Below are 26711 nucleotides of genomic sequence, written 5' to 3' on the forward strand. Positions count from 1 at the left end.
ATGCTTCTAACTTAACTCTTTCTTGTAAGAACAATGATGGCAGGCTGAGTGGTGCATTCACATCTACTGCCAATGCCAAAACACCACTCTTGTGTTGCTCTTAGTGCCTTTCTAGGCCTAAGCTTTTCCTATAAAAAAAATGGGTGCATTTACAAACCCAATCGCCTAGGTGGTTATGAACTACAAAGGACGGGCCTCTAGAACCGGCCCTAAAAAGAATAACACTATTTTTACCTTTCGCGATTTTTTTTTTAGGAAATCCCTTCATTTGTTGCACTCCCGCCCCGCGGTTTCTCCTTCAATTTCTTTTCACTTGCAGCTCTTCTCTTCCATTGTGTCAGATCTAGACTTCACTTTTCATGCCCTAATTTTAGATTAAGCTCCACTTTATCAATCAGTGTATATGGATTTCTCAGTGACAAAAGGGTAAAATCTCATTTGTTTTTCCTTGAATCCTTTTAGGGTTTTAAATTAGAACTGATTTGATATTTGATGTTCATTCTCTCCCTCCCATTCTTTGAATTCAGGTAAAATTTTATTCACTAATTTTCTCTGAAATTAGGTTGTTGTTGTGTCTTTTTTGTTATGAGATATCGATCCAAGCCATGTTTACTTGACTGTGAAATTTCATTATGTTTGGTAACTATAATTAGGGTTTGATGTAAGATTTTGGAGGAATATGTGGTTAAATTAGAAGTAGGAGTAGATGTTTTTGCAGGGGAGCTGTAGAATTAAATGGAATATTGTGGAATGAATAAAAGATGTTACAATTTAGAGCTTGGGATTCCCTAGCCAATTGAAAAACTTCACTATGTTGTCAATGGGTAGATTACAAAATGCAGATCTTAACAATTATACCGCAGGTTAAGTAGAGGCAACCTATTTGAATAGGGCTTACTGTTTGGTAGGGTACTGAATTGAATCGAGTGTTAGAAGCTGACTACTCCCAGTTGATGGCTATTTTTATATGACAATAGCTGTGTTTATCTTTGTAACATATAACACACCCGAGTTCTGTTTGTTTTCCCTTTTCTATTTTGCACAATATTAAAAAATTTGTTTGGGGAAGAATGGTTTTTGGAACAAAAACAACTGATCAGGAGATATATGCAGTTACATGGGGATATCTTTGTGTTGTGATTTGCTCACATGATTTTGTGTAGGTTTATTAGAAACTCCGCGTGATTATGATATGGATGGGCTAACTCAACTGATAAGTTTGAGTTAAATAATAGGGGCTGTAAAGGAGTCTGGCCATGATTTTTCTGATTATCTTAATAAACATGCTTCCAACTTCTAAGTTTATGACGACTCTTGATGAAAATCAATCAGAAAATCACACCAATTGGCAGCTTTTGGGAAGGCATTTCAGGTCAAAAATTTTCTCTTTAACACAACGACACCAATGTGTATGATCTCCGCTAAGAAGTAAGGGCTACTAATTTCTTGGTTTTCCTTATGCAGGATGAATCTGTCAATGAGGGGAAACTTGCTCTTGATTGGGAGACCTTAGAGCTACTTAGTTTGCCGAACAACCCTAATGCCCACGGCTTGCTAAAGGAGCAACTAGCTACAGCTGCAGAGTACCCTAACACATCAGAACCTGAAGGCGAGATTGCGGAAATAATAGGTACCTTGACATCTAGATAAACAGTTACTGCACGTTATAATTGCAACTTCCGCTGGGCCTGAGAATTAGATGGGTGCTCGACTCTACTCGTCTTGCGCGAAATTGGCAAGGTCCTGCATCTGCTAGCACAAAGAGCTGAATACAAGGTACTGTGGCCTAGTGACAGATATTATTACCATCTTGCTTTTGTTGTTTATCTTAGTGAAAGTGCTCGAATTGTTTATAAAGTCCTTAAAGTTAGGAAATGAGACAAATCAACAACAACAACATGAGGGTAATGTAAACTATAGTAGCATAAAGAATGCAAATCTAAGATTGGTACTTAAACTCAAAACTTGTCTAATGCAAGGTTTCATTTGGTAATCTGTAACACCTCTTCAGATGAAAATTACCAGAAAATCCTTGAGTAACAACATATGCCCTTTCTCGGATATCCTCTTCTAGATAGTGTTTTTTGAAGTTTAAATAGATAACGTCCTAATAAACAAGAAGCTTCCACGCTCTCTACAATACATAAGGCTTTCTTGGATACTAAATAAGCTCATGATAGTGTGTTCTTTGTCATTTCCTATTCTAATAAGCTGTCATCCCATCCCCACTTTTGCTAATAACTGATTGTTCCTTCCAATTTTCATATTTGTTGTAAAACTGATAATCTAATAATCCTTGCAACATATCAAAGAAGAAAAACTAGAATAGGAAAGAGAGAAGGAGAGAGAAGGAGAGAGTGATAGGAGTGGATCTATTCAAATGGCAGAATGAACATGAAGTTTGTGGGAAGTATTAAAGAATTTGTGGGTGAAAAATTTAGTTTCCTTGATAAACATAGGAAGTTTGTTGAAGTTTCTTGTGTTGAACCCTTCATTGCTATTGGTCCTATCCATGGACTTGTTGTATGTTTCTTAACGCACACCCTTCGGTTTTCATAGGTATACCTTTTCGGCTTTTCATTTGTAATTCTTTGTCATTTGTGATTTAGTTTATTCATTTATTTTTTACTTTTTATGGTTTCTGTTTCTATCATGAGTTTTATGTTAGAGAATTATGCCCTTAGTACCGCTAATGAGGGAAGAGCAGAGTTTACCCCCTAGCATTTGCTTGAGTAGTGATGGGCTTGTTTAGAAATTTAGTTTAATCTTGATTTCTTTTTTTTCTGCTAATTGTTGTTTTGGCTTCGTGTTATTCTAGTGTTTGCAGTGTGGACCCTTTTGAATTTTGTTCTAGATATCACCGTCAGTATCTTTTTGTCAAAAGATTCATGATCACTAATGACTGGTGGTAATGATTGGATTTTATATGCTTTTTGACGAGAAAAGGGAAAAAATGTTAGAAGGGAGTACCGGAGTAGTAATTATACAATTTAAGTTGATCACCCATTTGGATTTTGAAGTAATTATGATTTGGGTGTTTTGTTAGATTATCATCTTGCTATTTATTTTTGTTTATTTCCAGAGATAGATAGTTCTATTTTATCTTTACAGTAGCGTTATCTTTATTAGTACTACATCTAAGAATTGTTCTGGAATGTATTTTATCCTGGTTTTTTCTGTTCATTGTTGTCCTGGCTACGTGTTTTAGTATTTGTTTGTCTGGACCCTTCTGTATTGTTTTGGATATCCTTCTCCATATCTGTTTCTTACGAAACTAGTGTTTAATGATTTAGTAGGTTAATGGTGGCTGGTGGTAATGATTGGATTTTATATGAGAAAAGGAAAAATAAATGCATTAAACAAGAGACCTACCTTCATTTAGAACTTAGAAGACTAAAGTAGTCTTCCTACTTACCACTAATTTGGATCTACTACTAGTTTACCCATTACCCTCAAAAACGGCTTTAGTTAACTGCAACTTGTATATCCATTCTACCGCCTTAAGACGAGCAAGCTTGTCTTCCTGTTTTGAATTCTTAGGGCTCCTTGTACCAGCTTTGGCAGCTACATATGCTTCTTCAGTGTTTCTTGAAGTTAGACCTACAGTAGCTAGCCTCGTGAGTGTCAGCTAGAATACAGGTATGTTAAATCAATCGTAACCATGGCGGAGAGGTAGGATGCCATGTTAATCACCGTTACAAAATGTACACAGCTCTCATTTACGGTACTGAATACACATTGAAGCAACAGACTAGATGTATTGAAGCATGGAGGTTACAGCCTTACAGTTACGATATATTTATAGACACTGGACTTTGTTTTACTATTGCACGGAAATTAGTTATTGTCTGACAAAATATAATGTGGTGTATGATTTTTCTTTCTATGAAGACCATATATGCATGCTTAAATATACAACTGATAGAGGAAAGAATGGAGCAGTGACATTGGTTGGCTTGATTGACCGGATAGTAATTGTTGTCAGTTATTTGTGACTGAATGACTCAAAAAAGATTTGTTAATGCGTTGAAGTGTCATGTGCAGTATCATCTTTCCTTCTATTAGATTTTGTTGGTGGTTCTGTAACTATTTTGATATTTTTGCTTTCTTTCTCTTCTTCAGGTGGAGAATGCTAGGAAAGCAGCTAAACTCCTAGACAGTTGGACTCGTAGAAGCTATATAGCCGAATAGGCGTGCAAAAACTATGGGCGTGGAACCATGCAACTTTATGGGTCTCCTGTTTATATACAGCTAAACTCCTAGACAAATTCCTAGACAGTTAGACTCCTAGAAGCGATACAGCTGAATAGGCGTGCAATGGTGCCAGCCCATTGCAAGGGTATGCACTTGCACCCTTGCCCAGCTGGCTCCAAAGCCTATTTTTAGGCCCAATTAGAATTTTTTTTTACATATAAGCATATTTTTGAGAGATTTTTTGGGGACCATGGTTTTTTTGGGGGACCATGGTCTTATTAGGCCACCTACCTTACAATGTTAAGGGATGTCCTAAAATCAGATGAGATTACTAATTTGGTCCTCATCCTAATTAAATTAACCCTAACCTAATAACTATATCTAACTTAATCTAAAACAAAAACCTAAACATAATCCTAATCTAACTTAGCCGCACAAAAAAAAAAAAAAAAAACAGTTTTGAGGAACTGTTCTCTTCTTCTTTTCTCTTCCCCCATTTCAACATCGTCTTCATCGATTCATAAAATTTTCATCGTCGATTAATCAATCGATTATAAGAATGGTTCTTCGAAAGAAAACCAATAGACTCCCAGGAACAGGTCCCCCATTAGGACATCTAGCAAATCAGTCAAGTGATTTTGAGATTCATAAAGAAGTGGAAGAGCCAAGTGAATCCATATTCCAATATAATAGACACAGTAAGAAGCCTGATTCTGCCATGGGACCGATTCGCAGGTATTTTCCAACAAACCCATACTTTTAATTTGATTTTGATTCGTTTAATTGAATAGAAATCATCAAAATAGCGTTCCAATGGAAGTTACAGTGCGTTGTTCGGTTAGGACGAATTTCTAGAAAACCCTAGTTTGTTAACCGAACTTCCTGAAAGGAAGAACACGAAGAACAGTTCGGTTTTATAGGATTCAAAACCGGGTCACCGAACTGCCAGTTCGGTTAGTTCGCAAAAAAGCCTAAAACTTTTTTCTAACCGAACTTCACCAGTTTTGCAACAATTTTTTTTTCAACTTGTAACCAAACTGTGCAATTTTGCCCGCTATTTTGAGTTTTTGTGTAACCGAACTGAGCTATCTTGTTCGGTTCATTCGCATAATATTCTAAAACTATTTAGTAACCGAACTTTACCAAAAAAAAAAACAAATTTCAATATAACCGAACTATGCTATTTTGCCTTATATGTTGAGTTTCAATTTAACCGAACTTGTCCAACTATGTTGTGTTGCATACATGTGGAGTTCGGTTTATTCCCAAAAAACCTTGACAAACCAAACTCTTCACTATTAGTTACCAATGTTGAGTTCGATTTATTCGCAAAAAAACCTTGACAAACTGAACTCTTCAGTATTTGCACACATGTGGAGTTCAGTTTGATCGCAAAAAACCTTGACAAACCGAACTCTTTACTATTAGTGTCCAATGTTGAGTTCGGTTTATTCGCAAAAAACCTTGACAAACCGAACTCTTCAGTATTTGCACACATGTGGAGTTCGGTGTGTTCGCAAAAAACCTATTCAAACCGAACCTTACGCTGAGAACCCTTATGTTGCATCTGATTCAGTCAATCATTTATCGGTTAAGTTAATATATTTTGTTTTCTTGATTAGAGGAAAACAACCTTTACTGGAAGATCTGAGAACTCCAACGCCTCGAGGCAAAGTACATTGTGGTGTCGGTAAGCGTAGAACCAAAAATGCTAAGTATAGAGGTGGGTCATTACCGGGTGTTGTCATCCAAGATGGTGTCAATAGAGATAATGTTGACAACGAAAGCCAACAAGTTAATGAAGAAATTGTGGAAGAGATGGACAATCAAGAACATAATCAAGGTGGAGAAGATGAACCAGCTCAAGGAGGAGGAAATGAGGGTGGCGATGATGAGGGTGAAATATGATCATCGCCACCCTCATTTCCTCATTTTCAACTAAATGAGGGTGGCACATTTCACCCTCATCATCGCGACCCTCATTTCCTCCTTCTTGAGCTGGTTCATCTTCTCCACCTTGATTATGTTCTTGATTGCCCATCTCTTCCACAATCTCTTCATTAACTTGTTGGCTTTCGTTGTCAACATTATCTCTATTGACACCATCTTGGATGAAAACACCCGGTAATGACTCACCTCCATACTTAGCATTTTTGGTTCCACGCTTACCGGTACCACAATGTACTTTGCCTCGAGGCGTGGGAGTTCTCAGATCTTTCAGTAAAGGTTGTTTTCTTCTAATCAAGAAAACAAAATATATTTGCTTAACCGATATATTATTGACTAAATCAGATGCAACATAAGGGTTCTCAGCGTAAGGTTCGGTTTGAAAAAGTTTTTTGCGAACACACCGAACTCCACATGTGTGCAAATACTGAAGAGTTCGGTTTGTCAAGATTTTTTGCGAATAAACCGAACTCAACATTGGTCACTAATAGTAAAGAGTTCGGTTTGTCAAGGTTTTTTGCGATCAAACCGAACTCCACATGTGTGCAAATACTGAAGAGTTCGGTTTGTCAAGGTTTTTTGCGAATAAACCGAACTCAACATTGGTAACTAATAGTGAAGAGTTCGGTTTGTCAAGGTTTTTTGTGAATAAACCGAACTCCACATGTATGCAACACAACATAGTTGGAAAAGTTCGGTTAAATTGAAACTCAACATATAGGGAAAAACAACATAGTTCAGTTATATAGAAATTTATTTTTTTTATCGTAAAGTAGTTTTAGAATATTATGCGAACCAACCAAACAAGATAGCTCAGTTCGGTTACACAAAAACTCAAAATAGCGGGCAAAATTGCACAGTTCGGTTACAAGTGGAAAAAAAATTGTTGCAAAACTGGTGAAGTTCGGTTAGAAAAAAGTTTTAGGCTTTTTTGCGAACTAACCGAACTGGCAGTTCGGTGACCCGGTTTTGAATCCTATAAAACTGAATTGTTCTTCGTGTTCTTCCTTTTAGGAAGTTCGGTTAACAAACTAGGGTTTTCTAGAAATTCTTCCTAACCGAATAGCGCACTGTAACTTCCATTTGAACCCTATTTTGATGATTTCTATTCAATTAAACGAATTAAAATCAAATTAAAAGTATGGGTTTGTTGGAAAATACCTGCGAATCGGTCCCATGGCAGAATCAGGCTTCTTACTGCGTCTATTATATTGGATTATGGATTCACTTGGCTCTTCCACTTCTTTATGAGTCTCAAAATCACTTGACTGATTTGCTAGATGTCCTAATGGGGGACCTGTTTCTGGGAGTCTATTGGTTTTTTTTTCGAAGAACCATTCTTATAGTCGATTGATTAATCGACGATGAAAATTTTATGAATCGATGATTAATCGATGAAGACGATGTTGAAATGGGGGAAGAGGAAAGTAGAAGAGGAGAACAATTTCTCAAAACTGTTTTTTTTTGTTGTGTGGCTAGGTTAGATTAGGATTAGGTTTTTGTTTTAGATTAAGTTAGATGTAGTTATTAGGTTAGGGTTAATTTAATTAGGGTAAGAGCCAAATTAGTAATCTCATCTGATTTTAGGACATCCCTTAGCATTGTAGGGTAGGTGACCTAACAGGACCATGGTCCCTCAAAAAAACCATGGTCCCCAAAAAATCTCTCATAGTTTTACTTTTTTGCACCCCTAAAGAATTTTTTTTTATACCCATACCAAATTTTTGTACCCCATCCCATAATTCCTGGTTCCGCTCCTGCGTGCAAAAATTATTGGCGAATCTGATGCGCCATCCAGAACAGCATATACTATGGACACATTTCGAACGAAATGATTTAATGCCACCACTTCTTTACAAAGGCTGGATTGAGTTTTAATGTTATTGGTTTTAGCTAATAATATCTGGCCTGTGACGTTAGTCAAAGGTAATACCATTATCACCACAATTTGTCCACGATCATATTTAAGGTTATCTTGGTGTGGGAATGTCTTTACATTGTTATTCCTTTTGTACTTGCCAAGACTCCACTTTGATGTGCATCGACAATGCCTTTAAAGAGGATTCTAGAATGTACAATGTCCTTTCTAGCTAGTCTTGAACACGTTTCAGGCCAGATATATGCCAATATCCAAAGGGTTATTTGTAAAATCATCTTCATGCAAAGAAACTTCAATGCAATACAAAACAAAATACATTTAGTATGTCACAACTTGGGTTTGTCCAGTGCATGAAAAGAGTTTCACATATTCACACATTAAGGAATAACGACTCTAGAGTGTGGCTTTTGTATGTCTTATTCACTGATAAAACATTTTACTTGCACACTATGAGTTTCGTCTCTTACAAGGAAGATATTCTAAACAATGTCAATGAAAACTTGGAAGTCTCTGGTTGAAGAATTGTTTGAACAGTTGGTGTTTTATTTACCATGCTCTCCATCTCCAAAAGAAACTTCTTCATGGCAAGCCTTGGCAAATAAATTGGAACGAAGCAACCTTTGACTCCTATGTTATTCGTGTTGGATATATAAGGGCTTGACATCCAAAAATGTGAAGTCGGATTAACACCTAAAGCTGGCCCATCATACACTACTTCTCGGCAACCGATATCAACTTCACCAGCATTCCCCATGTGTCTCATATCTGACACAAAAAAGGTCCGCACGGTAGAAATGTTAGGTCGCCCTCTTACTGACATTAGATCCGCTGTTGATCTAAGGTAATCTTCATTCACTGCATTTTTTACATTCATCACCAACTCCAATGCGAAACTCAAAGGATTTTGAATCAACTTCTCCGTTGTCGACACTGCCACGGGATATGCAACTGCATTCCTATAGAATCCAGTTGGTAATGTGGAGTGAAGTTTCCCACGTGTACTAACAGAAATAACCACACGGACTTCTTCCTCGGGATCATATCCAATTGCAATTGTCCGGCATCTCCATAACCAGGCAGTGAGCAACTCGAAGGTAGTGCATGCTTGCAAATAAGGAGGAATATATTGTCTAAGGGCTGCCAATTCTTTGGAGCCAAAAAACAAGGAATGCTGAACCACGTCATCAAGGGATGGAAGTTTTTCTTTATGATCCGGTATAGCATCATATTCTCGATGTGCAAACATAATTTGTGGTGGGTCTCGAGCATTGAGTAAGTGTCTTTCCCATACTGGAAGAATAGATGGAGAGACTTTGCCTCGAGCAATTTCAGCTAGAGCTTTCACGAACTGGTGTATGCCTTGACCGTCACAAATAGTATGGTTGTATCTTAAACCAAAGATAAACCCTCCACACATAAGACGAGTCACCTGTGACCATTAAAAATCAGAATATGTTGTTACTGTACCATCAAACAATTTAATTCTATGTTAATTAAATTGTCAAACCATCTCACCTGTACGAACAACAAAGGGCAACTAAGAATATCTTTAGAATTAGATGGGGTGTAAAGAAGTTGTTCCAGACACGGAAATGGAGGTTTTACGAAATCACCACCCAATTTTTCGAGTCTAACATCAGCATCAGCCTCAATGAACAATACACCTTGAGCAGTGCATTGCACATGTAACTTACCTCCGGGAACTTCTTTTAGCCTACCAGCAAATGGGTAGTAAAAAACAAGTGCATCCGCTAATGCCTTCTTCATGACACCCACTATATCATCTGCCTTGCAAGTACTAGCCATACAAAAATCTTTTTTTCGGTACAAAAGAATTTTAGGCACATGAAAACGAAGACCTTCTCGATCATCAATATCAGATAAGTACTTGACTTCATAAGGTGTGGGCTTAGCTGGCACTATAAGTTCAGGTTCTTGTTTTCGTACGCTGAACACAAGAGATGGGAAATCCATGCTCTAATGAGGCGGAGAATTAGTTGCAGAGTTGAAAATGAGGAAATAGAAAGACATACCGTTTTGAGTGGGTTGTTCAAACGTTGTCATCAAGGTTAGCATACCTACCTAGCGAAGATAATTACGTAAACATTATTCAAATGTAACTTGACATGTTAGACCAGACTGGCTTAGGCTGGATTATTCTTAAAATAATGTCGTCATAGCTGTTTGGTTAATGCATGCACATTGCATGATCAAGGTTTGAGGTTCAAGAATCAAGTCTCTGGAGACGAGTCTTGTCGTAGCTATATGTAAAATCCTAAATCAGGTTCGTGCATTGGTGCATGGAAAGATCCTTCAATGTAGAACAAGATGCAGGACTTATTTCGAGGTTTTTTTTTTTTTTTTTTTTTTTTTTTTTTTTTTTTTTTTTTTAAGGTTTAAAATTCTTTTAAGGTTTATGAAAGGGAGAGAAAAATAATAATGAAGGAAATGCACAAATGAAGCCTCGTACTGTTTGGGGGTTGTGGGTTTTAAAGGGTACACCACTGCTTGCTCTTACCCAAGGAAATAAGTAAAAACGAAAGGGGGCACTTGTTACAAAATTAAACAGTAAATCCAAATCAAAAAGATGAAGAATTAGTCCATTTCCTCGTGGTCATTTTCTTTGCAATCACTTCCTTTAACCAGTAATTTGCTTTTTTTGTGGTTGTTTGGAGCGAAATACCCGATCTTTTTTTTTAACATTAATTTTGCTTGTTGCCATTTCTTGAGAAGGAATCTCATACATTTTTCTTGTACATTTGGATCCTCATTTTCGTTTGTTTGTACCTTGAACATCCTTTTCCATCTCATCATCCGCTCCATAATCCTTTCTCAACCATTTATAACCTGAAGGATCTCTTTCTTTCATTCTTCCAACAATTCCTTTACTTTTTTTTCCTACATACCTCTTTTTTTCGTAGGAGGCATCCCCTTTCTGTCCCCTTAGGTGGTTCCTTGCTTTTTGCCCCCGGGTTAGTGTAGCATATTTCTCGGCTAGCGCTTTTCCAATGTCAGTATCGGCAAACGTTCAACCAAAATCTTGATCAACTATTATTTCATTGAATGATATTTGTTTCCAAAAGGGATCAACATCTTGAATCGGGATCACTTTGTCTTGGTATATGGCTTTAACATGTCGACATGGGAGTCCCAAACTTGTCATGTTAGGACAAACACACTCTTCTTCAAAGTTCCCCAACTTAAATTGTTGTACTTCATACATTATCTTATCAATTGCGCAGTGAAAACTTTAAATATAATTCCCCTTAGCCACTGATTGTCCAACCATTTGGTTTGTTTTTTACTTCGGCTTTTTTCAAAAGACTCTGTAACTCTATAGTGATCATGGCGGAAATACGCATCCATGGCTTCGAATACCGTAACTAAACCAGCATTACAACTATGAAGTTTCCTTTTCAACCAGTTGTGAGATGACTCCGTCGTGCTTGTAGATTGGTTGTCAAAGTGCTTATATTAGTTCGTGAACGTCGCTATAAACTTATATTTGTGCGGCTCCAACCAATTATCCAACAAATACTTCACAACACTTGGATAACATGTTTTTCAATGAGCCATTAACATACGATATCTATCCTCATATTCATCCATCGTGATAGAATGTCTCAAGGCTCCCCAATTCAATGTGAAACTATCCCATTTTAGTTCCGCCAACTTGTCATCCTTTTTAAATTTCTCCTTGGATTCCTTTTCTTGATCTATCAGTAGTTTTTTTATTCTCTCCATTTCGCTTTTCTTTGTTGAACGGATAATACTCAAGCACTTAGTTTCAATATATTCCACAAGTGGAACGTGCAAAGAAGGTTATGAGCATCCTGGAAAATCCTCTTTATTGCATTCATCAAAGCTTGTTCCTTGTCGGTAATAAACACCTTTAGATTATATCCCTCTATGTAGAATAACTTAACTTTTAAGTGCCCACACATATTTCTCTTCGTGCTCATATTTCAAGAAGAAAAAACCAACACTAAAATGAGAGTAAGTTTGACCGACAATGTTCAACACATGGAGCTCATACTTGTTTGTTTTGTACGTGTAATCCATTATAAGCAATTGACGAGAGTACCGTGCCAACTTTACAAACTCCGTATAAGCTAATAAAAGATGTTGTATTTGTTGCTTCTCATCTCCATCGTGGGAAACCAAGTAATTTTGCTTCTCCCACAAATGCCTTAATTGTTGCATTTCATTCCTTTATTTCGATTGGTTATTCTTCAATTTTGTTTTTGCATTGTAGATTTTAGACAAAGTAGAAGCATTTTGTGGGTTTTTTTGCTTTAAGTGAGCAAGGATATCAGTGGGTTTCATACGATTTTGGGCCATTAAATATACGATCTTCTCTTCTTCTTCATCCAGCCGTCCAGCATAAGGGTGTGTTAACAAACTCTCCGGTATAAGGTGGTTGTGACTACCGCATACAACTTTCTCCAAAAACCACAGTTTTTCCGCGTTGATCCTAAATTGAAGATTGAAAGAGAATCGAGTATTCTTAGTGAAAGTAGTCTTCTTCCTCTTCGTCTTTGCTTCTTACACGAAACCCTTTTTTGCGTGGCTTTTATGTTGTCCACTACACTCGTCAACCATTTGAAAGGTGTGTCATTATTGAAACCATTACAAACTATGATACGTATAATCAACTTTCCCCGTTCTCTAGCCCACTCCTTTGCATCATCTATTTCCTTTCATGTCTACCAAATAGGTTCAAAAAAATAGTTAGAAAACAAATTTAACAATATGAAATTTCTAGTTGAAAATGCGGGGGGTCTAACAACCACACCCAACAATTCGTTTGGCAATCTGAGAGGAATTACTCCAATATACTTTCTAGAGAATCAACTAGTCAGTCAGACTCAATCTAGAGTAAAGTATTTCAAAGAGTTTAATATCTCTAACTCTTAATTCAATCCGCAATCAGCAAATAGAAATCTGCGAGCCCGATTGAATAAGAGGAGTAACTTGAACGGTACCAAAGACCAATGTTCAAATGTCAATCAATATAAATCAACAACCCAAGATTGGATATTCTAATTGACTGAAATTAACGTACAACCTGTGATACTTCAATTATATAACAAAATATAATGCGGAAAAGAAATAACACATACACCATAATTTTTTTAACGAGGAAACCGCAAATGAAGAAAAACCCCAGGACCTAGTCCAGATTGAACACCACATTGTATTAAGCCGCTACAGACCACTAGCCTACTACCAATTAACTTCGGACTGGACTGTAGTTGAACCCTAATCAATCTCACACTGATTCAAGGTACAGTTACGCTCCTTACGTCTATGATCCTAGCAGGATACTACGCACTTGATTCCCTTAGATGATCTCACCCACAACTAAGAGTTGCTAGGACCCAAAGTCGAAGACTTGATAGACAAATCTGTCTCACACAGAAAAGTCTATATGATTGAATAAATCTGTCTCCCACAGAAATACCCAAGAGTTTTTGTTCCGTCTTTTGATAAATCAAGGTGAATAGGAACCAATTGATAACCCGGACTTATATTCCCGAAGAACAGCCTAGAATTATCAATCACCTCACAATAACCTTAATCGACTAACGAAACAAGATATTTTGGAATCACAAACGATGAAACGAAGTTGTTTGTGATTACTTTTCTATCTTTCCTATTGGAGATATAAAATCTCGAGTGCACTCAATACGATAGAAATGGAAAGATCAGATCACGCAATTACAAAGATTATAGTGGGTCTGGCTTCACAATCCCAATGAAGTCTTCAAGTCGTTAACCTACAGGATATCGAGAAGAAACCTAAGGTTAAAGGAGAATCGACTCTAGTTATGCAACTAGTAACACACAGGAGGTGTGGGGATTAGGTTTCCCAGTTGCTAGAGTTCTCCTTTATATAGTTTTCAAATCAGGGTTTGCAATCCAAGTTATCTTGGTAACAAAGCATTCAGTATTCACCGTTAGATGAAAAACCTGATTCAACCAAGCTAATATCTTTCAACCGTTAGATCGAACTTATCTTATTACACACAAATGAAATGTACCCTCATTTAGGTTTATACAACCGTACCTAAACGTGTACACCAAGTTGGTTCACAAATAGTTAACCGAAGTTACCCATATGATTACTCTCATATCAACCTTATTCATCTCAACCATAACTGATTCAAATGACTCAGCAGTTTGCAAAGATTGCATTCCTTATGATTTAAATGTTTAAGTCCATGAACTGCCGATTTGACAAAGTAACCAGCTTAAGTTTGCGTACGGCTATGCGTACTTAAGCAACCGGATTTTAGTTTGTTTAGTTTCCAAACTTAGCAGAAATTTTCGGATCGAAAACTTCCGCCAGTATGCGTTCGGGTACGCATACTTAAGGTGATTAGTTAGAGTTTGTCAAAACCAAACTTGGCAAAAAAAATCGGTTCGAAAACTTCCGCCAGTATGCGTACGGGTACGCATACTTAATTTGTCTCCTTCACCAATTTCGTATACACACATATGCATATACTTGGCTCCCGGTTTATGCATTTATACACTAATGTGCGAACACACTATATATGCTTATATCCAAACATGGTTACATTCTCAACTCTTTATTTCAATCCTTGAAACATTCTTCTATACTGACAATAGTCGTTTTCACACACTATTAGCATCAAAGCAATTTTCAAGATATTGAAATAATCATTATCGAAACATTCCAAGCCTACATCAAATGATTGTATCACAGAAACCATGTAACATGTTACTCGGCAATTTTCTCATGATATAAGGTGAACTTGGTCGAAACGAAAGCTTACCAACACATATTTAGAGAAACATGTAAGCGAGATATACTCAGCTCGAAATCTCAATGTGTATAGAGAAAACTACATATTAACACGACTTATGTCTCAATATAGGAGATGGTAGAAATAGACTTTCCAAGTGATACATGAGTTCAAGTCTCCACATACCTTTTTTCGAAGAAGTTCCACAATCTCCCCTTGGTAGTTCTTCGTCTTCAAATGATGAATGCTGTAAAATCTAAGATTAACTACACTATCTATGTCCTAGTCCGAGACATCTATAAATAGGCTAGAAATCAAGAATTATAGTTTTGATCACTAACATTGACAAACATGCTTGAGATAACAACGCATGCGAGTTCGACCGAGCAACGCTCTAACAATCTCCCCCTTTGTCAATTTTAGTGACAAAACTATCAATACATATGGATTACAAAATAGATAAAAATTGTAGCTTCTCATCCACATGTTTGATCTCCTTAACATCTTCAACGTGACTCAAAATCTTCGTCACTTCCAAGCACTCCATGATCCTAAAGGTTGTAAGTTCAGCATCATAGTTGTTGAAGATCTGTAACGACAAAAATCAGAAAACAAAAAGCTCTCAATCATTGTTATATAGTGTCATAGTATTATTACACAACATCAATGTTCAATTGTATCACAACTTTGACAATAATATTATGGTAATATTTATCACTCCCCCTTAGTCAATACTTCATCTCAACATGAAAACCAATCCCCCTTACATAATGATTCGTAAACCATATGTATTTGTAGTATCACACTACACATTAATTCTCCCCCTTTTTGTCAATATAAATTGGCAAAGGTACGAACACTAGTGTGATAAGACGAGGGTACCCATATACACCACAATCTTTTATTTTGATCACAACCTATACAAGACTCACTGTGTATAAACCTCTTGGAGCAACAATCACTCAAAAAATTTTTCAACACAATGTCCACTTGAAATAGGATTAGTCTGAACTGGCCTAACACGTGAATAGTTATATCACACAAGTGGAGAAATCCAATACACTTTGTGTGATCGTCTATGGATATGAAATCGAGACAATACTGCAACAAAGTGTTCACTTGATAATAGTACGGTATAACCGAAACCTTATAAGATAAATATCAAGTGCCTAGTTAACATACAAGTGTAATTACTTTAATTATAATATAAAAACAATTATGATGCGAAAATAAAGTAAAGCACACACCAGAATTTTGTTAACAAGGAAAACTACAATCTTGTAGAAAAACCCAAGGACCTAGTCCATATTTGAATACTCAATGAATTAAGACGCTATAAAAAGTAAACCTGCAACTTCGTGTAGACAATACTAAGTAAACTAAAATCCTAGTTACTCAGCTTCAGCAGTATTCTTGTTTTTGATAATATCTAGCATAACCGAAGTTCTCAATAGATATTTGATACTAGATATCCTAGCAGAACAGCCGTTCTCTTTAGGACTTAAATCTAATATATCTTATTAATGGTTCAATCTTTCGATTGCGAAAACAAGATTCCTTTGGATCGTATTCCAAACAGTAAAGGATAAAATGTTGGTAACAAAACTTGCTTTATAATCACAATACCGAAATATATGGTATAAGCACAGTTAAGGATCTTCTATTTTAAGACATGTTACCAGATCCGAAGCTCCTTGATTACAAGATCAAACAAGACAATGATTACCGAAATAATCAGTCTTGATTACAAGGTTTATGATAAAATCACAAACTACTTGTTGATCATAAAAAGGGTTAAACAACCTCTTTAATCCCGGAAAATCAAGTCACGGAAAGTTATACCAAGATCAAAACACAAGAACGAAAGTTTTCAAATCTTCAAAGTCTTCAATCTTCGATTTAATCTTCAAAGTAACAACCTGCAAAAACAAACTTGATTCCTTATTGATTTGTCGCACAGAACGGAGTCTGTTAACAATGGTAAATAAATGAATCTATCTTACGGATCTAGAAAAGCTTAGATCCGTAGAAACGTTAAATCCTTGATCTAGTCTGAGTGAGCCTTATATCAGAAGAGAAGGTTCTCAAGAATAAACAAACTAGGTGCAATCAAAGATTCAACAACCGTTAGTCAATCAAATCAATAATCGAAAACTAAAATAACAATGCAATCATCTAGTTTCCTACCAACGGTACTAATAGAGCTTCCCAATCCCAAAGAAGTATTTAAACTGAGTGGCCGCGAGATTTCGCCTAATTAGGTTACTTTCCTCTCTGAATAGGCGTCTCCACTAGTAACAACACAACTAGGTAGTTTTGCTGGCTCTGAGGATTAGTTTGCAAGAAATGCAAACTTTGGTATTTGTAGACCAAGGAAGTTTGGACACCAATGAATTTCCAAAACCGAAAATATTCTCAAGATATGCAATATATTCCATATTCGGTTTCCATAATTCCTGGAAATGCTTTGTCCAAACATTAACCGAAAATCTCTTAGAAAATCTCCAATTAGTAAATGCACATTACCAATTTTCATTTTCCAAAAATAAAATTAAAAACTTTAATTAAAAGATTCTCAACTTATTTTTTCGATCCGGGATTTTCCTTTAGCTATTAAGGAATATCTTTGAACAATAAAAGATAAGTGTTACTGCACATGTTCAAAGAATGTCAACATCTTTACTTTGTAAGTCCTCTTTCATACTTACAATCTTGAAACCGATTTGCCACACTTCCAAACGAGTTTAGAATTGGTTCATCTGACTTTCAAGAACTATGTGATTGATTAAGAACACTCGATCACAAATCATGGGTTTCACGCTTCTACCAAAACAAGTTTCGGTTCGACCTCCATGTGAGTACTGTGCATAGTCACACTAGCTTTCCAAAAATTCGATTGACTAGGTACTAGGATCGGTTCCCCACATACTTATGGTAACTACTTGTATTTATTGCACATGTCCATAGGATCGGTTCCCCTTTCACTAAAAACTTGTTGCACATGTTCATAGTGTCGGTTCCCCCATCTACTAAAAATGTGTTGCACCTCTTCATAGGATCGGTTCCCCTTTGCCTAGAGTTGGTCATACCAATAACACTAAATCGATCATATCATCTCAGGTGATTACTTAATATCGGTTTCACTAATAAGAGTCATACCAATACAAAAGTTTGGCCTTGTGAATAGTTTTACCAAGAACATAAACAAGTCATGAGAGGTTATACTAATCACACATATTGGTAGTTCAAAATATATGCAATGAATAACAATACCAATAAGCCTAGCGATTTCCCTTTTGATTCACGAAACAAGTTCATGAATTTACTTCCTTTAACTAAAGTAAAACATTATTTCCTAGGATGAAATCTTCACCTCATACCCATACATAATCACAATAGCATTCAAACGATTATGTCGATGTCTTATATACGAAGCTCAAAAGATAAGCGTTATACTTCGTATTGTATTTCTCAATACTGCGTCTAACTAGAGTGTAATCATTCATGCTTCGCAGTTATGTTTTTAATATGCACGACTTGAAAAATACGTTTGGGAATGAAACAGTTCAAGTCAAATATCACTAACCTCAAGTGGAAGGATGATGTTGTTGTTGTAGCTCCTTACTTCTTAACTTCTTCAAGTCTTCGCAATACTTGTAATGTCTCATATCCTAATACTTTCAAGCTAACCTATACGAAGTTGACTCTAGTACATAATCAAGCGACTCCTTAAATGAGTTTTGGTTCACTAAAATATGACAACCAAACTTGACATGCCAACGCTTGGTGGGTTTAAACGAGCTATGCTCTAACATAGTGGGATCCTCATGAAATTTTCACGGAGATACTTCATGACTAAAAGAGAATACCATACCAATTAATATAGATGCCATCATAAAGCCGAAGCTAAATGCATTCATCAAGGAGTTAATAAAGATACAAGATAGCCCCTAATATTCCACATCAGCACTCCGCACAAAGATTTGGCAATTAAGCACAAGTTCGAAAAGAACTTTCCCCCATAAAATGTCATTCCAGAAAGAACAACAAAGGAGACCTTGATTTTACAAGAAAAGAAGGATTTCTTTTGGATAACTCAAATCACATGAAAACATGAATTTGTATCCAAAATATTCAATTGAATTAACAACAAGAGAACCCGTGATTAATGCAATCGAAAAAATACAACCAAATTAATCACAAGAAAACCCATGATTAATTTAATTGGAATACACAACCAAATTAACCACAACGTGATTAATTCAATTGGTCATGCTCGACATAAGAGAACTTACGGAGCGACAACTAAAATAACCAAAAGAGAATGATCAATTTAGTTGGTCATACTCAAACATAAGGAACCTTACGGAGCAACACATTATATGCACAAAGATGTGGATCGGAGATCGACCAATACTGCGGAATAAACAAGGATTCATTCTATTTTCCATCACTATTTGCACAATGACATATAATAGACTTAATCCTTGTAAACAAAAGTTTTATCCTTTCTTCCATCAAAACAATGACATAAAAGGCTTTAACTTTTGTAATGCCAAAAAATCATTCTATCTTCTATCAATACATTCATACCGACATCATAGAGATAACTTTTGAACAAGTATGGGACAGTCACAGTTTCACGGACGTAAACAACATATCCCGTAAGAATTTGCAATATACAAAATCATAAATATTAAAATTGCAAAAATCATCTTCCAAAAAACTTAGAATTTAAATAAATAAATATAAAAACATTGAAGATGAAAATCGTTGGACATAGCTATGTGTGCTCACAATAATGGCTATTCCAAACGCTAGTTATTCTTCTAAAAACACAAGAAATAAATTCTCAAGAGATGAGTTACTAGACATTGAGACCTCTGAAGAATTATTTATCGTCCCCGAACTCTTTGTCGCCAACAGCCATAGGTACATAGGGTTCATGGAGAAAGGAGTCAATTCCAACAAACCTTCTAGACTGGTGATGTCGAACCAGGGCCTTCTGAATTTCGAGAGTTCTCATAACAAAATCCTTTACTTGCTTAATCTCCTTTCGTGTTTCCTTCAACTCTTCAAGAACATCAGAAAACTTCTGAGAATTTGAAGGAACATCTCTTGGCTTCCTCACATTCCTTCTTTTTCTTTTAAAAGTTGGAGGTAATGGAGATTCTTATTTTTCCTTCATGATTGATGGCTTAAAAATCATATAAACATATTTTCCATCAGAACACATGATGCTTGGAGTCTTCATACATGTATGAGAGGAAATCACAATATAAACTCAACAGGCAGTCTTAAGATGAAAAGAGTTTCAGAGAAGGAAAAAGGAATGTCGGGTTACGGAACCTTTTAACCACATAGGTTCACGCACACTCAATTCACGACCCTAAGGAGAGTGGAATTGACGAGAATAACCCTCTTTTATTGAATACACAGGGAAGTCTCTTCCAATATCAATTATATATGAAATAATTCCGAATCATACAACAAAACTAAGAAAACAAAAAAAAAGTTTTTTTTTCTTTAAGCCTGAGGTGTACACGATCTTGTCTCTTTTAATCAGGCACATGAGACAAGATGCACTAAAACAACACAATCAAGTTGTGCTGCGGTGAACCAGAATTTGTCCACTATAACCTCTTTGAAAGGAATTCATAGAACCATGTCTATCAAATTGTTTATACCATACTCTTTTCTCTAGTGGTCTTGACCTATCTTTGGAAACCAACTTCTTTGAGAGGATAAAATCTTATATACCTCAACGGTTTTTTGAACAAGTTTGAGCTTGTTTGCTAGGCGATTTGCTCTTCGTTGAAGTCTCTTGACATGTCTCATATTGTGTTTATACTTGAAACACTTTGAAAGTTCATGACCCTTGAGTGAACAATAAGAGAATTTCAAAGGATAAGCTGATTCAGACGCCCGAGATGTGCAAGCTGCTAGACACAGAGTGGAACCTGAAAAATCAGACAGAGAGTTTCCAACAGAAAGGTTAATTTCTTCTTCCAAATTGGTTGAGTCTTCTTCTGGAACAATATTAAAATTGATTTATGTATTTCTACAATTATCAAAATCAATATCTTCACAAAGAAGTGCAACACTTGATTTTTCGTCTTCATTGGAATCATAGTGATCATATATTTCATCAAGAGTTGCAGCAAGACCTTTGTTCTCAGTGTATTTTCTACGATTTGGACACTCATTTGCAAAATGACCAAAACCTTTACACTTAAAGCACTGTGGCATATCCTCGTCATCAGCCTCGTCAGCATCCCTGCTTTTAGGAGGAATGCGATTGTGAGGTTTAACTGATGACCTAGGTTTGTATATGGAAAACCATTTACTTCTCTTCAAAAGAAGATCCCTAAATTGTCTTGTGATCAAAGAGACTGATTTGTCAAGATCTTCATCTGATGAATCAGTCTCAGAAAGATCATCCTCAGAGACATAAACACTTATACTTTTGTCAAGTAATTTAGTGTTCTTTTGTGCTTTGAAGGCAACATCCTTTCCGATTTTGGATGTATGCTCATGATCAAAGATATTTAGCTTTCCAACTAACATGTTTCTGGAAAGAGCATCAATGTTATTTCCCTCAACGATGACATGCTTCTTAGAATCGTATCTAGATGGCAGCGATCTGAGAATTTTCATCGCAATGTCCTTTTCAGGAATAGTCTTACCCAATGCAAAAGATGCATTAACAATTTCAGACACTTTGTGATTAAACTCATCAAATGAACCTTCATCTTCCATATGAAGGTTTTCCCAATCGTAATTAAGGTTTTGAAGCCTAGATTCCTTCTCACTCCTATTTCCTTAGAATACGGTTTCTAAGATATCCCAAGCATCTTTAGACTTGGTCCACGTAGTCACATCGTGCTGAAGATATGGGGTAATGGCATGTATGATGGTATTCAAACCGTCGGAGTTTTGCTTTGCAGCAAGTATCTCGGCAGCATTGTATTCACCAATGTTCTTTAGAACGGTTGCATTCCCTACTGCCACAACGGGAGCATCATATCCATTAACTACATAAACCCATGATTGAAAATCACACGCTTGAAGAAATGCACGCATAGCAATTTTCCACCACAAGTAATTTGAGTAATCGAAGACTGGTGGTACGTTTATAAAGATAGCACCTTTGTCCATATCCGATCGCTACAAACACGGACTTATGAGGTCTTTAATGTGTTTGCCTGCTCTGATACTAATTGAAAATACGGGGGTATAACAACCACACCCAACAATTCGTTTGGCAATCTGAGAGGACTTACTCCAATATACTTTCTATAGAATCAACTAGACAGTCAGACTCAATCTAGAGTAAAGTATTTCAAAGAGTTTAATATCTCTAACTCTTAATTCAATCCGCAATCAACAGATAGAAATCTGCGAGCCCGATTGAATAAGAGAAGTAACTCGAACGGTACCAAAGACCAATGTTCAAGTGTCAGTCAACGTAAATCAACAACCCAAAGTTGGATATTCTAATTGATTGATCTTAACGCACAACCTGTGATATTTCAATTACATAACAAAATATAATGCGGAAAATAAATAACACAGACACCAGAATTTTGTTAACGAGGAAACCGTAAATGCAGAAAAACCCCATGACCTAGTCCCGATTGAACACCACACTGTACTAAGCCGCTACAGACACTAGCCTACTACTAATTAACTTCGGACTGGACTGTAGTTGAACCTAATCAATCTCACATTGATTCAGGGTACAGTTTCGTTCCTTACGTCTCTGGTCCCAGCAGGATACTACGCACTTGATTCCCTTAGCTGATCTCACCCACAACTAAGAGGTGCTACGGCCCAAAGTGGAAGACTTGACAGACAAATATGTCTCACACAGAAAAGTCTATAGGATTGAATAAATCTGTCTCCCACAGAAATACCCAATAGTTTTCGTTCCGTCTTTTGATAAATCATGGTGAACAGGAACCAATTGATAACCCGGACTCATATTCCCAAAGAACAGCCTAGAATTATCAATCACCTCACAATAATCTTAATCGACTAGCGAAACAAGATATTGTGGAATCACAAATGATAAGGAAAAGTTGTTTGTGATTACTTTTCTATCTTGCCTATCAGAGATATAAAATTTCGAGCCAATTATTTCAATTGCACTCAACACGATAGAAACGGCAAGATCAGATCACGCAACTACAAAGATAATAGTTGGGTCTGGCTTCACAATCCCAATGAAGTCTTCAAGTGGTTAACCTACAGGGTCTCGAGAAGAAACCTAAGCTTAAAGGAGAATGGACTCTAGTTATGCAACTAGTAACCCATAGGAGGTGTGGGGATTAGCTTTCCCAGTTGCTAGAGTTCTCCTTTATATAATTTTCAAATCAGGGTTTGTAATACAAGTTACCGCAGTAACAAAGCATCAATATTCACAGTTAGATGAAAATCCTAATTCAACCAAGATAATATCTTTCAACCGTTAGATCGAACTTAGCTTGTTATACACAAATGAAATGTACCCTCATTTAGGTTTATGTGACCGTACCTAAACGTGTACACCATGTTGGTTCACAAATAGTTAACCGAGGTTACCCATATGATTACTCTCATATCAACCTTATTCATCTCAACCATAAGTAGTTCAAATGACTCAAATGAAACTAGTTAAAAAGTTGTTCAATTTCATAGAAAACACAATTGAAACCTAATCCGTTTGATTCACTTGAATCAATCATGAACATTATAGCCACAGTTTGCAAAGATTGCGTTCCTTATGATTTAAATGTTTAAGTCCATGAACTGGCCGATTTGACAAAGTAACCAGCGTAAGTATGCGTACGGGTATGCGCACTTAAGTAACCAGATTTGAGTTTGTTTAGTTTCCAAACTCAGCAGAAATTTTCGGTTCGAAAACTTCCGCCAGTATGCGTACGGGTACGCATACTTAAGGTGACTAGTTAGAGTTTGCCAAAACCAAACTCAGCAGAAATTTTCGGTTCGAAAACTTCCGCCAGTGTGCGTACTTAACCTGTCTCCTTCACCAATTTCGTATACACACATACACATACACTTGGCTCCCGGTTTATGGATTTATACACTAATGCGCGAACACACTATATATGCTTATATCCAAACATGGTTACATTCTCAGCTCTTTATTTCAATTATAGAAACATTCTTCTATAATGGCAATAGCCGTTTTCACACACTATTAGCATCAAAGCAATTTTCAAGATATTGAAATAATCATTATCAAAACATTCCAAGCCTACATCAAATGATTGTATCACACAAACCACGTAAGATGTTACTCGGTAATTTTCTCATGATATAAGATGAACTTGGTCGAAGCGAAAGCTGACCAACACATATTTCGAGAAATGTGTAAGTGAAAAAGCGGGGGTACAACAACCACACCAAATATTTCGTTTAGCAATCTGTATGGACTAACTCCAATATACTTTTAAGAGAATCAACTAGATAGTCTGACTCAAACTTAATAAAAGTATATCAAAGAGTTATATCTCACTTTCTCGATTCAATACTTACTCAAGCAAATAGGAATCTGCGAGTCTAATTGAATACAAGAGGAAACACTTGAACGGTACCAAAGACCAATGTTCAAGGATCAATCAATTTCAATCAACAACCAAAGATTGGATTTCCCAATTGATTGATTCAAACGCACGACCTGTGATATTTCAATTATATAACAAAATATAATGCGGAAAAGAAATAATACAGACACCAGAAGTTTTGTTAACGAGGAAACCGCAAATGAAGAAAAACCCCGGGACCTAGTCCATATTGAACACACACTGTATTAAGCCGCTACAGACACTAGCCTACTACAAACTAACTTCGGTCTGGACTGTAGTTGAACCCCAATCAATCTCACACTTATCCAAGGTACAGTTATGCTACTTACGTCTCTGATCCCAGCATGATACTACGCACTTGATTCCCTTAGTTGATCTCACCCACAACTAAGAGTTGCTACGACCCAAAGTCGAAGACTTTAATAAACAAATTTGTATCACAGGGAAAAGTCTACGGTAGTAGATAAATCTGTCTCCCACAGAAATACCTACGAGTTTTTGTTCTGTCTTTTGATAAATCAAGGTGAACCAGAACTAATTGATAACCCAGATTTATATTCTCGAAGAACGGCCTAGTATTATCAATCACCTCATAATAATCTTAATCGACTACCGAAAGAAGATATTGCGGAACCACAAACGATGATAAGAAGGTGTTTGTGACTTCTTTTATATCTTTCCTATCGGAGAAATCAATCTCAAGCCAATATTACGATTGTACTCAAATACGATAGAAAAAGCAAGATCGGATCACGCAACTACAGAGAAAATAGTTGGGGATGGCTTCACAATCCCAATGAAGTCTTCAAGTCGTTAACCTACAGGGTCTCGAGAAGAAACCTAAGGTTAGAGGAGAAACGACTCTAGATAATACAACTAGTATCACACATAAGGTGTGGGGATTAGGTTTCCCAGTTGCTAGAGTTCTCCTTTATATAGACTTTCAAATCAGGGTTTGCAATCTAAGTTACCTTGGTAACAAAGCATTCAATATTCACCGTTAGATGAAAACCTTATTAGATTCAAGCTAATATATTTCAACTGTTAGATCGAACTTAGCTTGTTACACACAAATGAAATGCACGTTTATTTAGGTTTGTGTAACCGTACCCAAACATGTACACTTAGTTGGTTTGACAATAGTTAACCAAATGGTTATCCATATGAGCACTTCCATATCAACCATATTCTTCTTTACCGCAACTAGTTCAAATGACTCAAATGAACTAGTTAGAGAGTTGTTCAATTGCTTAGGTATTATAGAAGTATACAAGACACAATCGAAGCAAAAACAATTTGATTCACTCGAATCAATTCATGAACTTTATAGCCACGGTTTGAAATTATGCATTCCTTAGTTTATATAAGTTTAAGTTCACGAATAATCTTTTTTAGAAAATACCAACCTAAGTACGCAAACTGGTACGCGGACTTAAGTACCCAGAATGAGTTTGTTTTCAGTTCACAAACCCCAGCAGATTTTCAAGGGACGTAAATTTCCGATGGTGCGCGTACTGGTACGCGGACTTTAGTTCCGGTTTTCCTGAGCAGCAAAGTACGCATACTTTGGTTCAAGGAATAAGGACTTACACACATATGTGTCACTACACAATGTTTATATCCTTCCAAGGTTATATATTATGAACTCTCATTTCAATCATTGAAACATTCTTAGAGGACGTTATATGATTGTTATTCACAAACCATTTTTTGTCAAAGCCATTTTCAAGTAATTGAAACTTAATATGACTTTCGTCATTAGTAAAGATGAACTTGGCCAAAGCAAAAGCTTACCAGCACATATTTCGAGAAATAGTTACGCGAGATAAACTCGGCTCGAAATAGCAAATGTGTATAATCAAAGTCTATATAGCAATACGACTTTTGTCTCAAGATAGGAGATAGAGTAGATAGACTTTTGAGTGATAGATAAGTTCAAGTCTCCACATACCTTTTAGTCGATGAAGTTCCACAAGTTCCTTGAGTATTTCTTCGTCTTTGTATGATGATCTCCATGGAGTCTTGAGCTCAACTACACTTTCTATCCTAGTCCGAGACTTAGCTATAAGTAGAATAGAAATCAAGACTTATAGTTTTGATCACTAACATTGACAAACATGCTTGAGATAGCAACGCACGCGAGTTCGACCGAGCAGTGCTCTAACAGTAAGCGAGATATACTCAGCTCAAAATCTCAAATGTATATAGAGAAAAATACATCTTAACACGACTTATGTCTCAATATAGGAGATAGTAGAAATAGACTTTCCAAGTGATAGATGATTTCAAGTCTCCACATACCTTTTGTCGAAGAAGTTCCACAATCTC

General features: G+C 36.4%; 1 protein-coding gene and 1 long non-coding RNA gene across 3 annotated transcripts; one reads left to right on the forward strand and one right to left on the reverse strand.

The window, feature by feature from the left end:
* Nucleotides 1-275: 275 nt before the first annotated feature.
* On the forward strand, nucleotides 276-4569 carry LOC113350464. Of its 2 annotated transcripts, none has more exons than XR_003360863.1 (4): nucleotides 276-527; nucleotides 1164-1372; nucleotides 1465-1776; nucleotides 4123-4569. It is a non-coding gene; the product is annotated as an uncharacterized LOC113350464 (long non-coding RNA). The 2 variants fall into 2 exon arrangements; XR_003360864.1 differs by having other exon boundaries at nucleotides 276-426.
* Nucleotides 4570-8284: 3715 nt separating this feature from the next.
* On the reverse strand, nucleotides 8285-10017 carry LOC113354534 (benzyl alcohol O-benzoyltransferase-like). Its single transcript, XM_026597841.1, has 2 exons — nucleotides 9536-10017; nucleotides 8285-9449 (listed from the first exon to the last, which is right to left on the reverse strand). Exons 1-2 carry the CDS (start codon nucleotides 9992-9994, stop codon nucleotides 8484-8486), a joined length of 1425 nt encoding a protein of 474 aa, XP_026453626.1. The 5' UTR covers nucleotides 9995-10017; the 3' UTR covers nucleotides 8285-8483.
* Nucleotides 10018-26711: the final 16694 nt, after the last annotated feature.

This window comes from Papaver somniferum, chromosome 2 (assembly GCF_003573695.1).
Source record: "Papaver somniferum cultivar HN1 chromosome 2, ASM357369v1, whole genome shotgun sequence".
NCBI classification, from domain to species: domain Eukaryota; kingdom Viridiplantae; phylum Streptophyta; class Magnoliopsida; order Ranunculales; family Papaveraceae; genus Papaver; species Papaver somniferum.

Bases quoted from the DNA above. Each gene is read 5' to 3' on its own strand.
- LOC113354534 (XM_026597841.1), bottom strand. From the start codon at position 9,994: ATGGATTTCCCATCTCTTGTGTTCAGCGTACGAAAACAAGAACCTGAA. The intron at 9,450-9,535 runs GTGAGATGGTTT...TAATGGTCACAG, and splicing joins GCCCTTTGTTGTTCGTACAG to GTGACTCGTCTTATGTGTGG.